This window comes from Amphiura filiformis, chromosome 17 (assembly GCF_039555335.1).
Source record: "Amphiura filiformis chromosome 17, Afil_fr2py, whole genome shotgun sequence".
NCBI lineage: Eukaryota > Metazoa > Echinodermata > Ophiuroidea > Amphilepidida > Amphiuridae > Amphiura > Amphiura filiformis.
In genome coordinates this window covers 24,701,189-24,717,938 of record NC_092644.1, presented here as the reverse complement: position 1 = coordinate 24,717,938, position 16,750 = coordinate 24,701,189, and the positions used below count along the sequence as shown (strand labels likewise).

Sequence of the window (16,750 nt, the reverse complement as noted above, 5' to 3'; positions counted from 1 at the left end):
TTCCTTGGTTTATTAAAGTTTAATTAAGTTCACGTTTTTGATTTCATTCATTTCATTTCAAATTTGACAAATTACTACCTTGCTTAATATGTCTCATACTTCATGTGGAGAATAAACATGACCTACCAAATTTACTTGTAGCGTCTTTTCCCAATCAAGTTCATTAATAATACCAGCATTATTACACACGATATGAAGGGCCCTGTACGTTGTTATGACTTGCTTGAAACATTCTGTGTGGGAAAAAAGAAAATGTCTAAAAAGTGTTTCTTAGTCTGAGAATAGTTGGGTGTACAATTTCAGTAATTGTGCGTTTGTACGAAATTTTGACGGCTAGCCTGAATCTACTGTCAAACAAAAATGATTAAAACAATTGCCTGTCAGAATTCATACATTTGACAAGCAACTGTCAACAATTACGAAATTTGTGTTAACATTTTCGTAAATTACGACAATGCTCAAATAAAGTTAAAAAGTGCGAAATTTTGACAGGCTCGCTGTCAACAGTTAAAACATTATGAATGGCACCCGACCAAAATTACGATTTTTCGGTAAATCCCATAAGCCTTTGCGGGTTCAACTGTAATGCTGTCTGCACGCATCGTCACTGCGCAACTTCACGACCTTGAAATGCGCAGTAACGAAATGTTCACTAAAGATGTGAACATCGGCATGACGTCAAATGACGACATCTCAGGTGTACCCGTAAAGGCTTATTTACCGAAAGTTCTCGACGCACCAGACTCTCCTTACCACTCTTCCTTTTATTTATTTATTTATTTATTTATTTATTTATTTATTTATTTATTTATTTATTTATTTATTTATTTATTTATTTATTTATTTATTTATTTATTTATTTATTTATTTATTTATTTATTTATTTATTTATTTATTTATTTATTTATTCCTTGATGCCCCAAACAAAGGCACAGAAATAGAACATTTGTGCAACTGTCCCAAGAAAGCAAAGCCGAACTGCCCGCTTGAAGGCCAATGCCTTACCAGAAACATTATCTACAAGGCAACTGTAAGCGCTGGAAACGAGCCTACCAAACAGTACATCGGCCTCACCTCCACTAGATTCAAAGAAAGACTAGGAAACCACACCCACTCCTTCAAAATGAAATCTAAAGCAAATTCGACCGAACTATCTAAGCATATTTGGCATCTCAAAGATAAAGGCATCACAGACTTTAACATAAAATGGTCCATAATTCAGCAGGCAGCGCCTTATAATCCAGCAACAAAAAGGTGCAATTTATCCTTAACCGAAAAATCCTTTATCATGATTTCTCAAAATAACTCATCTCTGAATAAACGCTCTGAACTCATCGCAAACTGTAGGCACAGAAACAAATATAAACTCACCAACTTTAGCATTACCTGAGTAACTTTCAGACGGCAACCCAAGAACTGATGCAACTTTTCTTCAAGTAGTTTTATTGTATTGTTTGTAATCAATATTTGTAATCAATATTTGCTCTCTTGTTATTATGTGTGGACTTTTTTACACCAGTCTGATGATTGCCAGCAAACTGCTGGCATGAAACTGTCAGTAGCTAGAATATAAATAACAAATCTGCCTTTTGGACAATACTATATTTCGCTCTTCAAATGAATTGAGCACTTTTCCACCGGGCAGTTTGATACTTCTTGCATATTTATTTATTTATTTATTTATTTTTTCACATACATGTAGCCCTACCTTCCATTTGGTCCTTAGATGCTACATCGCATTTGCAAACGTGAATTCTTCCTGTACCGAATTCCTTTTCCAATTCTATCTGCGTTTGTTTCATAGCTTCTTCATCTATATCTAAAATGAAAACTGCCTACAGCAGAAATCGAAATATTATAATGGCTTCCCTTGTCAGGAAGTGTACACTTATTACTTGCACCCTCAAGCTCCGTGTGTATTTTGACAATACCGTAAAAACTCGATAGTTAGCATATGTGCTTACGATTGACCGCTTTTGCAAACATGAAATTGTACCAAAGTCCGGCGTTTTACCAATTGAGCTAATGGGGTTGAGACACACATTTGTGTTCCGATGATTTGCTCAAACCCCTTTACACTTTTGTGGATGGGGCTCTTCATGTTTGCAATATTTTAAAAGCGCTCGATAGTAAGCACATATATATGCTAACTATCGAGTTTTTACGATAGTAATGCTAAAATTGCTTCCCCTATCTATTACACCCATGGTACGTTATAATTATCATAAACGGTACCCACAATGGTATGAGTTAATCGTTTGCTTCCCTTCTTTAGATCAGCTTGCCAAAACTGCTTAACCTAACCAGAAATTTAATCCCATGCACAATTGTCACCGTCCACCACAATCCAGCCGTAAAGTCGGCAAATTGTATTCTGAGTTACAGTTTAAAATGTGCATGAAGGTCGTATTCATAGTAGGCATATCACCTCAAAAATAATCGCAGCAGAAACACGTTATTTAATGTTCCTACATTATTAAGCTTTATTAAAGCATCAAAATTCAAAAAACAGAATTGAAATCGGTCAATGCATTGTGATGTAGTGTCAATTTAAAGATGCTCGTAGATGGAATGAAATCCTGCCACAAATGGCTGTAATGACAAAATTGCCACATTTCGAGATTTTGACGGTTTATTTGTACGCTTGCTTGAAAAAGCAGCGTTAATTTAAATACCACATGTTAAATGCCTATCTTTCCTGACTTCGTTAAAGAAAACAAAATTTAAAAATCCATCATTGTATTAATATAATAAATTAACCAAATATACTATTTTAGCAATTTCGGCCAATCTGCAGACAAATTAAATCTCAAAAATGACTAAGTTCAGCTAATTAATATGCAAAATTGATGCCAATAGAAAACCGTACATGATATAAAGGTGCGGTTTTTTTGCACTATATGTATATAAAGTTCTTTCAATTGATAACAAAAATACAATTAATTAAATTAATTAATTATGCAAATTAAGTAATTACAGCTAATTATGTATTCATGATATTATTATGCAAATTAGGCATGAGTAATTTTTTTTCAATATTTAATGAACGTCTGTTCATTCATCATAAATTTTGTAAGTATGATCCTGTTATGAGGCTGAATAAATGAACTGCAGTTAATTATTTAAAAACAATACAAAAAAATAAAAAGTTTGACATTTTAACGGTGTCTGGAATATAATTTTCATTTTTACTGTAAACATGGTATGTGTCACCATTACTCAAAGCTAAGTCCGAAAAGTAAAAATAAAAATTCAGTTGCAATGAGACTTTAAATTAACATTTTGTTATCTGGATTAACATGGGAGGACAATCGGTAAAAGGAACAGCGATTCTACTGTACCGCGTATACAAAAATAGTATGGCCTTGGACACACACAATGGCTTAGAGCTATTGTGGTTTGGAAAATTACTCCCTAAAATATCTTTGATTAATGTTTTGCTTCAACTAGTTTTAGGGAAGTGCTTCATTCGTTGTCGACGGAAATAATTTACATGCTAATAAAGATTAGTATTTCAGCTAAATGGTGGTAGGTCCCTTTATTTCAATAGGCCTATATTTACTGATTTATGAGCGATCTTCAAAAATCCATAAAAACAGGCAGTAGCTCTTAAACAAAACAATTTTTAATTTTTGAGGACCCGATGTTAGCCTCGGAAAGGCTTCACACACCATATATTAAAAATTTAAACAATTTGGATAAATGAAGCATATGAGGAAATTCATTTATCGACATGGATGTTTTCTAAAATGGCCAAATTTGAAGCGCGCGCTTTTCAATTCACTGTTATGCTTGCATGCACAGTGTAGCAGAATTATTGTGCAGCCACTGTGACATACCTATTCATAGGTACCTCAAGTTGGTCATACGTGTATCTCATTTTGCTAGTACCAGTCAAACTCTTGTTGAAGAAAAAGGATAATAAGCTTCTACCTATGTCTATAGAATTCTTAAATAGCTCTAGTTTTTGTTTGCTTTGGCTAAATCCTGTTCAATTCAAGTAGTAGGTTACAAAGCATTGTATTTTGTCTAGGTATGTATAACCAACAATTAACAATGAGAGGACATTACTGAACCTCGTTGACTTGGGGATGATTTAAAATGATCACCAATTATGACTGTTTGATATTTATTACCAGCAATATGGAAAAAGAGACACACGTAGAACCGAACTAAGGTACCATTTTGTTGAAGGAGCAAAGTTCAACAAAACATAACCCCGTTTCTGGATATCGTTTGAAGTCAAATGATATACCATTTTAAAGCTTGTGATATATATTTTCTAAACACGAAATAAAACAAAATTGACCGGGCCGACTTTACGGCTGGTTTGTGGTGGACGGTCACATTTGTCCCATAAGCCCTTGAGCTTATTGTCTTCTTCATAATATAAGAATGGCCATGATGTAGATGTTGTTGTGATAGTTGTTTACATCATTAAACGACGTGGTGTTAAAAATGCGTTGTTGCTGACAAGTAACAAGACATACATACCTTTGCTTGTTTCCGTAGCATTATTTCCACCATAGCTTTTCCAATGCCACTTGCTCCACCTGTAACAAGCGCTACTTTTCCTGCAATATCCATGATGTTTCTTATACTATTGATTTGAATAATGTAAGAACGTATAATTCAACTTTCGAGCAGGAAAGTGACCCGTATGAACAGATATCTAGTTTTATAATTAGGGCATCGGTCAAGGTCAATTACAAGTGGGTAAACAAACTGAAACTGTACACAGTGCATGGTGTACGATGTTTGTGTATTAAATATTTACATGGTGTCTAAATTATCGTTAGAAGAAAACAAACGGATTCTTAATTCAAACGCGTAGGTAAGGTTTGTTTATTTCTGTCAATCGTATAACACAAAATAATTGCAAGCTAAATGATTCAATTCATTTGTTATACTCGGGTACTTTTACTTTACAACCATTGTATTAGTATTGTGTCTATTCAAAATGAGCTTTACAATACATCTTGCTATGGTAATGGTTCTGTGTATATTATATGGAAGTCGCCATATTGAAAGACCGATAATGATCAATACCGGAAGTTTGTTGGGATATCGCTGGGGATTGTGGGAGTTTGAGGGACCGCCGGAAAAAACAGAAAGTGTTCAAGGGCCGCATACGATCTCTTCTCTTTGGTAACACCACCTGCAGGGGTAACACCCAAAGGGTATACTAACAGCCATGGGTAACATGGAGTGTTATGCATGGCATTATTTCTTCGTACTTGAAGTTGCTTCCCTTAATGGGTCATCCATACCCCCTTCATCTTAAGACTCCCATTTTTACAAAGTTTGAGGGCCGCACTAAATTACCCCCTTTTTCCAAAATATTGAAGGCCTCTATTTTTTAGTCCCCACCAAAAGACCTCCTATAGTCCTCACGGAAAGACCCAATTTATTTCTTTATTCATTCTATCACCGAAAGACTCCTTCTTCTGTGGTTCTGTCCGCATATACCTGTCACTTTCCATATATGAGTGTCCCTGGGTTACCCGTACCCGTACATTATGACCCAGGACCCATACCCGCATCCGTAGTCATGACTTATTTTGTTTGGGACCGTTACCTGTACCCCTAACCCTGACGGGTCCCGATACTACAGGGTGTCCCAGAATGATTTGTACCGTGTTTGCAAAAATAACTAAAAATAGAAGACGGGCAGTGTATCTATTTTTGATACATGCATTATAATGCTGGACATGTCTCCTACTTATTCTGTGAATTTCAGCACGCTACCTTTATTTGTTTTGGCGTGGCATGCAATAATGTAAAATCAATGAAAAACTGCTTTTCATTTTCAGCGCAAACGACTCGCATACCCTTGAAAATGGCACGATACGATTAAATAAAGAATGGGATGTTTGGCACAGCATTTCGACGACAACTACTGTTGGGGTTGGGCCTTAAAGCTTGCCAGACAGCTGCAATCTTCGCTCTAGTTCTTGCAGTCTTACGAGCACCTGAAGCTTCACTCTGCCGATTCCTGACAGTTCTGTGCTCGTCAAACTTCTTTACGTTATACACTATCGCTCCTTTGACTGGAACGCGTGCTCGCGGAAATCGTCTAATGAATCTTCTTTGCGTCTCAACATAGCTGCCGGTTTGCCAGTAAGTTTTGAAAGGAATCTACGCTGCTGCACAATAAATTGAGGAGCCATCTTTCTGTACCACAACCAGTTCGACCTCTGCAAGCATTTCAAATTACATGGACCTCACATCACAATAACTAAAACTACCGCCAAAAGAGAATGGGATTAGGCCGCAAATCCTTAATTCCATGTAATGATTGCTTCGTAACGTCATAAATAATAGATAGATATCGGCTATTTAGTGGAAATATGAACAGGGCACAACTAAAATACCTGCATAACTTTTTTCCAAATAACTTTGTGCTGAACGGTTAGTAATGTTACAGATTTTCAAAATAGGTTGCGTTGTCAAAACTTAGAATTCACCATTTTTACGCAATCTTCTATAACTTCTACTAGAAACGTCCAATTTTTAAAATCTAAAAAAATCTGAGAAAGCTAAATATATGTAAAACTTAAAATGTAAAACAATATGAACATTTAACATGCCCTTCATACCTAAAAAATTCCATCTTTCCCGGTACAGATCATTCTGGGACACCCTGTACAACACGTTTGCTCCCACTGTAAACACGCTTATTATGCAATCATCCTGTCGTTTTAATAAATGATGTCATTTTTACAGTGTATTTATTTTGTATCCTAAGCAAGGAAATTGTATAAAATCTGGAACTGGTGATGCGTATGCTGATGCATGGCCGTAAACGCAACCAACCCGGATGAAATATGAATATAAAGAAACCAAATAATGAACGGAACGAATTTTCGCACAATGTACGTCGAAGTTCACTTTTCAATGTGCGAACTTTTGTAAGAACGGCTGGTAAAAGGTCAAGTCATCTGAGGAAAAAAATGGCGGACAAGAACTGGCCCACAAGAATCGGAATACGATCCTGGTATCCAAAATTATGTAAATTAGTTGAAGAAGGTTACGTGAACATATATTCAGTCGTTCAAATAGTATACACACAAATAAGGAGGCGAATTAAAAGTACACATTTGTTTGTTGTAATAAAACAGAACAAATGGATTCAATACGTGGAGTGCGTACATTATTCTAAAACCACTGACTTCAGTACGTCTTGATCAAATAGTATCGTTTCTCTAATATATTATACAGTACATTCAATTCCATATAATTATTGAATAAATCTGTTCCAGGTAATATTACTACAATAAATGATTCGAATATATTTTTCTTTTGCTCCTTATGTGGTCCAAATGAATTGGTGCAAATCACCAGCTTCACTTTCAACTTGGCCTTGAACTTGTAAAATCTTTTGTATTGGGTTCCATGGATGTGTGGTATAGAGGTTAACCACTTTACTCACGTGTGACTTCTAACAAAAGGCGCTGGTTCCCGTAGTATTCCTCATTCAAACCAATTCAATGCACGACTTCGGAGTTACCTGCATGACTTTGGCGAGCTATTTTGAAGCAGTCTTGATTGCATGTGCAGGTACTTCTAAAGTCCTAAACAAGATATGCACCTTATAGAACACGGATAACCTCTATTCTTTGGAGCGGAAATCATATTAATCACATTGTACAATACGTATTCCGAAAATAGAGTGCATGACATTGACAGCTAGCAAAAGGAGGAAAATTACTTGCTACAAGTTTTGTTTGTCAAAAAGTAGGTACAATTTTCATTAACTAACCTTTAATCTCCAAACTGAGCGATAGTTTAGCCATTATATGAGTCCAATATGAGGAGAAATCCGGGGAGAAATACGCGAAAGGAAAAAATTGATTAGAAATTGTAATTTTTTCCACTTGGTTTCCCCAACTAAACTGCCGTGTATACAGTCAGTTTACAAATGGTGAAAACTGATCATAAACGTTAAGGATATATTGAACGTTTTGACACCACAGAATAAACTAGTATATATGGTACATTACAGGAATTACATTCATGCGCGTATTTGGCGGGGGGCTTTGGGGCGCGAGCCTCCAGGGAGTAAACGCAGGGGCGGCCAAAACGAAGGGGCAGCGGAAGAAGAAGGGGCAGCAAAAACAGGGGCAAAATGAATTAGTAAAGAAAAAGGGCGGGAAAATGGTACTATACATCAAAATGTGTTGCTTTTAGGGCGCTAGCGTCTATAACCCAAATAAAATATGTAAACAAAATATTTTGGTAGGACATCCATATAAATGCCAGGCAAAAAAAAAAATGGAAATTGTGATGAATCGCACGCTACTGCCAGGCAATGAAGTCAGAAGTCAACGCATCTATAGTGAGCCAGAGTATTCGTTATTTAGCGTATATTAGCGTATAAGTACTGCGAAATCAATTGTTATTGCAGTATAATTTTCCGTATAGACGAATCCAACGAGCCAAGTGATGGTCATATTTCAGTCGGCCATTACTGGGTCCCGTCTGCACCAAACTGGTGTTGTTACTGCCCAATTGGGTGGATAAAATCCGGTTAAAAATCGATGTTGAATTGTATTGTGTTGTAAACTTTCATTATTCTATTGTCTACGTGTAACACGGGTGACGGAATGCAGTTTAATATCCCCGCCAAGGGCACATCATTTCACAATTTAGGTGGAATAGACCTAAGGGGGACCCAACAATAGCTGCCATTGAGGTGTAGGAATGCGTGAAATTGGATTTGTCTATTCAGCCACTATAAACATGCTCAAAGTTTATAAGGGTTTTACACTTGATACTTGCTTCTACCGGCATCTACCCCAACACCGTCGCTAGATGATAACCTCCTTGCGTGGAGTATGTAAATAAACGAGTAAGGTGTGAAGCATGCATGTAAGGTTAACATCGTTACACGTATGCAGATGCCCATAAGTGCTAGTACTAGGAACTTTCATTTGATATTCTAAATACCATTGTACGAGCGTAGCTCATTGTGAACCAATCACATGTTATCTGTGTTAATCGAACAGAACTATAATACGTTTACGGGACCTTTGGACTATGTTTACCTGACAATAGGTAGAAGGTTGGATTAACAATTTTGTAGGTACGCCTATGTATTAAAGGTTGAATTTGTTTGTTCGTAAGTCAATATTCAATGAAGTTTCTAAAATTATTCCGATCAATAGGCTAAGAAACATCATGGATGTCGCAGGAAAAGTAGCGCTTGTTACAGGTGGAGCAAGTGGCATTGGGAAAGGTATGGTGGAAATAATGCTACGGAAACAAGCCAAGGTATGTATGTCCATCTCCGTCATTCGGCAGTCACATTTTAGACACCTGTAATTTGAAATAACGTAAATTACATCAAATTAAAGGACAACACAACAACATTTGTATGGCAATTTTCACAGAAGACAATCAAAGCTCATTTGACATGTTCAAGGGCATGTACGATATGTATACCCGTGTGAAAGAATATATGGCAGAGCAAACATGTTTGGGCAAAAGAGGCAAACGATTTTGTCTCTCTTGCCCAAACCTGTTAGCGCTGCCTGTTTGATCTGCCTTAAAAGGCACACCATTTTAGCTGGGAAACATACGATATTATGTACCAGATGGAGGGTGGAAAAACAACACGACAAAATGATCATATCAAAATTCCTGCTTTACGCATAATCTTAGATTTGAAATTTGGATTTCCCGAATTTAAGCCTATAGTAGTGTAAATGAGTAAAAAGCAATGATTTGTTGAAGGGGAGGAGGAGGGGGGGGGGGGGCAAATGACAGGTTGACAAGGAGCAAGGATTTTTTGAAAAGCAATTTTGGTACCATATTGTAAAGTAACACACGGAGGGTGTAAGTAATTATTGCACAATCGCTGACTATAATTGAAGACCGAATTAAGAAGACTAGTTTGCTTATGGCGTCCTGTCAACCCCGGTGGGTTCAGTTTGTATTTAAAGATAGGACGTATGACCGTTCCAGGATTTGAAAATGACCCCTAATTCACGGGGAATCGAGGACATTTGCAGCAATTTTACCCCCTATTTTGCGCGAAATCAAGGAAAATTTTCCCCCAAATACCTCCCCTATTTTTATCATTTTGAGGACGTATTTTCATTTCACCCCCTTATCACGAGGAATCAAGGACATTTTCCCGAAAGAAATACCCCTATTTTTACCATTTCAAGGACGCTTTTGAATTTCCCCCCTATTTCACGGGGAAATGAGGACAATAACGAAGACTGTAGCGGTAAAACGCGGACGAAAGTCCTACAAATACACCCTATTTTTCATTTCAAGGACAATTTTGCTCCAAAACACCCCTAATTTGGACAATCGCGAACAATTTTGTCCTCGAAAATTCCGCGGACATTTCTTGAAAAGTACCCCTAATTGGAACCATCATGCGTACACATTGTCAGTGAAGACCAAAATACCGTACTGCGCAGGTCAGCAACCAATCATGTTTGATGTCGTCAGACGCAAACTAGTCTTTTTAATTCGATCTTCTATAATAGTAAACCCATTTAGGCCTATAATAATTATTTTTGATTACTTTTGTAGGAAGTTTCCATTATAGATATTAATGACGATGCTATGGAACTAACGCAGACTGAATTTGAATTTGAATTTATAATAATTATTTTGATTTCTTTTTGCAGGCAGTTTTCATTGTAGATATTAATGAAGATTCTATGAAACAAACACAGACTGAATTTGAAAAGGAGTTCGGTACAGAACGATTTCACATTTGCAAATGTGATGTAGCATCTAAAGACCAGATGGAAGGTATATGGCATATTTGCAAAAATAAATAATTATACCTGTAATCAATTGGCTCATTTACCTGCTAGCTCATAAATGTATAGCCTAACTTGTGCATTATTTTTTGTACACAACACACTTAAAGGTTATTCAAAATGAAGTTAGCTGTTGTTTGTGGTGTCTATAAGGAATTCCTCACAGATTTCGTACAAAAGCACCACAGACATGGGTTTACTTCTTTTTGATATGGAAAACAAGCCAACGATAAGCGATGCGATATCGAGACTGCAACTTATACCCAATAATTCTAAATGTAAATGTACACGTCATAGTCACATTTTCCTTCCCATTCAGAATGTTTCAAGCAAGTCATAGCTACTTATGGCGCCCTTCATATCGTATGTAATAATGCTGGTATACAGAATGAAGTTGAATGGGAAAAGACGCTACAAGTAAATGTGGTAAGTCATTCCATTTCATTTTATGTTAGACGATTCTAAGACACATTTAGTTTAGTAGTCATTTATTTTGTTTACCCTGTGTGAATCATTTGGCTCACAAGCACAAGAATGGTGTACTTACAGACTTTGTCATCTATTGAATTTGCCCCACAATAAGCCAAATCGGCATTAGAAGTTTGCAATGCATTGTGGGACAGTTTTTGTATTTTTAGGACACTTTGTCCTTTGACCTTTCACGGAAATTGTTTTTGTGCATACAAAATATAATCAAAAAAGTTTTACTTGAATAAAAACAAATTCAAAAAATATATTTATTATATAAATTGATTATCTAAATATTTTTAATTGTAACATTATTAGAATAATAAAAAATAAATAATAATTAGAGTAATTTTTCCGAAATGTCAGAGGTCAAAGTGTCCTAAAAGTGCTCTCAAAACCGGAAGTCACAATGGCAATTGGGCTTATTAAAATGTTATAATAGAGCGCATAATTATTATCATATACCGTACAAACTCGATAGTTAGCACATGTGCTTTACTATTTTGAAAACATGAAATTCTGCCAAAGTCCAGCGCTTTATCAACTGAGTATCTATGTAACTATATGTATCTTTACACTTTTGTGGATCGGGGCTCTTCATGTTTGCATGTTTTAAAAGCGCTCGATAATATGCACATATGCTAACTATCGAGTTTTTACGGTATTAGCTTAAAATGAAAACCATTTAAATGTTATGCTAATGTTAGCTAATACGATGTTGCAGATAGCTAATTAAAGTACTTTCTCAGGTTCATACTAACTTTGGTCATGAATATTATACTTGGCTTATGGGAAATAAGCATTTGGTTATCTAAGGAGATAAATAACTCGCCACCTAAGGCAAAAAAAAATATTGATATAAAAATTTAAATATATGGGGTCATTGGGTGAGAGCATAATATAACCTGACCTATGATGACCTATAGCCTTAGAAGTCACTTTACCAAACAACACATGACACTAACTAGTATTAAATTTGCTATACCAGCCATTGTTGATGAGAAAATTTTAGCGTGCGTGGTTAAGCACAGTTTATATAGCTATAATTTATTCTATGAGTACTACTTGAATAGAATAAATTTATCGTTTGTTATGAGATACACATCTGAGTTACTATTCGCTACTTGCACGGTTCCGCCATTATGCACTATGTGCGGGAGAGCCTCGAACTGGCAGCATACATGAATGGGAATTGAACTATGTAACGTTCTGTGTAAGGTTACACAATTCTTCCTTTCATGACTGCCAGTTCGAGGCTCTCCCGCACATTCATAATGGCTGAACCAGTGCAAGTAGCGAATAATGCCATATTTACAGTGCACAATAGGGCAAAAATAACATACTAAGATGGTTTAAAAGTACTTTGCAGTACATGAGCTGATGAACACATTTGATGTATTTCATAACATATAATACCGTTAACTTGACATTAATGAACCAGGTGTGTACTTTTATTTAGTTGTAGCTAGTAAAAATAATGGATTTATATTTTAAATGAAACCTACCCGTCTAAATAACTCATCAAGCTAAATATACCCATCAAGCTGCAGCTAGGCTAAAAAAAATCGAGTCATATGCACTTTCAAAATCTATTATTTTATGTAGCTATTTAGTTATGACCAAAAGAAAATTATGAGAATGGTGGTCTAACGAACCATTTGCTAAATTATTTGCAATATTCTTAATCCTGTGACCAATCGTGTAAAATATTCAACAAGTTGTCCTTACTATGATTTTGCGCCAATATCTAATAAAAATCAAGAAGTTAAATTTTGCTTTCTATATGATAATTTTGGTGTTTTTTTCAAGATTTAAAATATAGCTTGTGGTGTACCCCAAGGGTAAATGCTTGCACCCCTATTATTCATAATAATTATATGTAAATGATAATAAATACATCAAGGATATTCCACCAATTTATTCTCTACGAAACTGAATATAAACATAACAAGAAAGGGTCAGTTTGCGAAGGAAGGACTTAGGCGCATTGATAAATACGGTATGATTGGTTGGTGGATTGTAGAACAACCCCAACACCACTGTACTGGTTGAGATCAAACATGTACCACCAAATTGAGTGATTTGGTTCTTTATTAAATCTCAGAAACCGGGACACAAACCTGACCTCCTGCAACACACACACACACCAAGTGCCAACACACAACCTGCTTAGACATTGAGGCCAAAGTAACTAAAACATTTCATTTTCCAACGTGCGGTGTCTTTTTCCGCCCTAAAATATCCCTGAAATTGAAATTCTAATTGAAAAATAAGGATCATGACAGATGGAAAAATTAGGGCTCTTTGGGTGACAAAGCATGTGTTCAAAATATGTGATCCTTGGGTGACAGCGATGCTGAAAAAGGGGGTCTTAACAAACATACACACACGTCACCTCCAAAGTTGGAATGCCCCCTCCCCCCCTTACCTCCCCGGGATTTAATATTGAGTACAGCGATTATAATTCTGTCGATTCTTGATAATGTGGTGACCAAGTTAAAGAAAGGGTAGATTAATGTCCCAATATTATCATAACCATCAGCATTGAATTATTAACAATTTAAACAATTTTGTTTTCTATTGCGATCCTAAATAGAACGGTGTGATAATCGGTACCAAGTTAGCTGTGCAGTACATGGAAGGTGAAAGTTGTGGTGGAGGTGTTATCATAAACACATCCTCGGAAGTCGGTAAGAATATCTTTAGATGCAGTGCAATAATTAGTGTGTAGTGTAATAACAGTTACCTGTTCCTCGTCAGTATGCTAACAATTAACAATATATGAATATTTAACAAAACTTCGTATTGTATTTTTAATCTTGCCTTTTAGCGCTGACTTTGGTGCCTTTCTTCCCGTGTATATGACATCGAAATACGCCATTCTTGGTTTTACCAGACAAGTCGCTGTGAGTATAATATAAATTTGCATGCATCACCAAAACTGAAAAATAACCCATTTTAGTAAAAATATACATCAATACTTGCACATCATGAAATAGTAACCATAATTTGGAGTTTTCATATCAAAATTTTGACACTGACCTGACAGTTTCGTATGTCTTAAACAACATACTTCTTCAGAGTGATTTGTATCCAATCATCCTCTGTGCTGGTTTTAACACAGCTCCATCCCTTGGAGGCGTGGTCTTGACACATTATATTTTACATGAATGACCTTGAAATAATATTGTAAATTTGAATCTGTTCAATCATGTAAATTTGCATGTTTCAATATTTGAGGCCTATTTGACCTTAGATAGCATCCGATGGTATATATCTTCTGGGCCCGCTCTTACGCTCGACAGCTTTGGTGCGGTAACCAGGTAACATTTCTCCAACTTAGTAATCTGGCTTTACGTTTCTTCTACGGTGTACCTGTATATTTTGATGACCACTGATTTCGGTGCACCTGTATCTTCAGTGCACCTGATATCACTGATTTCCAGACTTAACGCCTTCCAAAACTGATATGACAAGTTTTCCGATAAATAGTAATATTCTAAAAATGAAAATCTCAGTTTAACAATTAACAATTAGAATGTAAGGCGTTTTTTCACAGCCATTTTAGGCTCACGCTCCTTTTTATAGATGGTCTCGAATTCAGATTCACTTTTGGGCGATTGGTAATAAAAGGTGATATTTCTTAAAAGCGTTTCTGCTTGGAAAATAGATACATAATTATTGTACAAAAAGTAAATCGTTTGCTTACACTCAAGTTCCCATGTAGTTTTGACTCGTATTCCGTTAGGTACCAAATTTCCGATGTGATTTTTTTTTACTTCGTAGGGAGGTAACAGTTTCACGAAATTCACAGTTGATCTACTAGCAATGCAAACATATGGTAGATTCGGCTGGTTTTCGAGCTAAAAAGTGAGGCGAGATATCGATTGGTTATAATACTTCATACTCGCCCCTTGGTAAAAGTCAGCTTAAGGGTGCACTTTACCCGTTTAATGCAAGTGCAAACGATCTAGATACAAGGTAACCGCAGACAATAAACAGGCTCCATCATGGACTCTATATATACTATTTTATTAATGATCGAAATATTAGTCGAACACATACGCGATGCTGATAACAATCTGAGAACATGGCTTACGGGAGGGTCAGAACACATTAACATGACCGACCTCAGTCACAACCGACGAGGTGACCCACAATGACGACGCTTGGATTAAATTGCGATTTGTTCGGTTCAAAATTAAAGGAGAACGTATCGGGGGACATATCTGATAGTAAACACTAACATTTTGTTGAACAAAATACAGAAAGAATTTTTTCAAAATGTTACAATATGGCTTTAACTTTCTCTCATCATGTAGACATTTGATCCAATAGTGGTGCGAAAGAAGATCCGAGTGAACGCTTTGTGCCCGCCTGGAATCGTTACCAACTTACATACAACCCTAAAAATGGAAAACGAGTTATATGCAAACATTTTTCAACCCCGACTAGACGGCTTTGTTCTGAATGATAATTACACGTACGTATAATAGCATACTGCTCACTTGTACGATGACTATGAAGATAACGATGATGATGATGATGATGATGATGATGATGATAACGATGATGATAATTATGATGACTATGACAATGGCAACAACACCGACGACGACGATTACGACGATAAAGTGTTGAAGGAGTGTACCAGATGATATTTTGGTATTCATTATTATCATTTACCATGATCATGTGATTTCCCTGTGGTTGTTGATTTTGTAGGACCCAAGAGTTGGCACAACACTTTGTAAAACTTATCGAAGAGCCTTACCATGCAGCAGCCATGTACGTTCCAAAAGAGAAATATGAAATCATTCCAGATGAAACCAAACCATTCCGAGAACGAACAGGTCTTGAGGATACCTACATGAAGCTCCGTGATGCTGCAGTCGAACAATCATAATGGGAAATGGAAATGCAATAGATATCGCCACTTGCATCTCTAACCGTCCGATATAAAAATGTTGATGTATTTGGGAAAATTTGGCATGTTGTTTTGTCATAGCATGCTCCTCCTTTTCACCGATTTTCAAAATTGTATTGAACTTAAAGCAATAATGTGTGATTTGCATAAAGAATAGATTCCTTTTTAAATGTTTGTTTGGCACAACATTTCGTAAAACTCATCGAAGAGCCATATCATACAGCAGCCATGCATGCTCCAAAAGAGAAATACGAAATCATTCCCCGATGAAACCAAACCATTCTGAGAGCGAACAGGTCTTGAGGATACCTACAGGAAACTCCGTGATGATGCAGTCGAACAATTATAATGGAAATTGGAAATTCTATATATCATATCGTCACTTGCATCACGTTACTCTCCTATACCAATTTGATTCTTTAGGGAAATCTGGCATGTTAGTTTATCATAGTAATAGCATGCTCTTCCTGGCAACAATGTTTTACGCTCTTCCTGGCAACAATATTCTAACTTTCATTTTAACATAATTAACGTAAATATTATTATACATACTGTTCCATAAATTGTTCAT

At 36.2% G+C, this 16,750-nt stretch overlaps 1 protein-coding gene and 1 long non-coding RNA gene across 2 annotated transcripts; both read left to right on the top strand.

Annotated features, from left to right (window-relative positions):
• Positions 1–8,968: 8,968 nt before the first annotated feature.
• On the top strand, positions 8,969–13,983 carry LOC140137084 (15-hydroxyprostaglandin dehydrogenase [NAD(+)]-like). The gene is made up of 4 exons (XM_072158742.1): positions 8,969–9,273; positions 10,647–10,773; positions 11,104–11,210; positions 13,849–13,983. Exons 1-4 carry the CDS (start codon positions 9,181–9,183, stop codon positions 13,981–13,983), a joined length of 462 nt encoding a protein of 153 aa, XP_072014843.1. The 5' UTR covers positions 8,969–9,180.
• A 121-nt stretch (positions 13,984–14,104) lies between these two features.
• Positions 14,105–16,639, top strand: LOC140138351 (uncharacterized). The gene is made up of 3 exons (XR_011856983.1): positions 14,105–14,158; positions 15,575–15,735; positions 15,978–16,639. It is a non-coding gene; the product is annotated as an uncharacterized lncRNA (long non-coding RNA).
• The last annotated feature ends 111 nt before the right edge of the window (positions 16,640–16,750 follow it).

What these genes read in the sequence shown, in the direction of transcription:
- LOC140137084 (XM_072158742.1), top strand. Translation starts at nt 9,181, where the DNA reads ATGGATGTCGCAGGAAAAGTAGCGCTTGTTACAGGTGGAGCAAGTGGC. An exon ending in ATCTAAAGACCAGATGGAAG is followed by an intron (nt 10,774 to 11,103) that starts GTATATGGCATA and finishes CTTCCCATTCAG; the next exon opens with AATGTTTCAAGCAAGTCATA. An exon ending in AGACGCTACAAGTAAATGTG is followed by an intron (nt 11,211 to 13,848) that starts GTAAGTCATTCC and finishes GATCCTAAATAG; the next exon opens with AACGGTGTGATAATCGGTAC.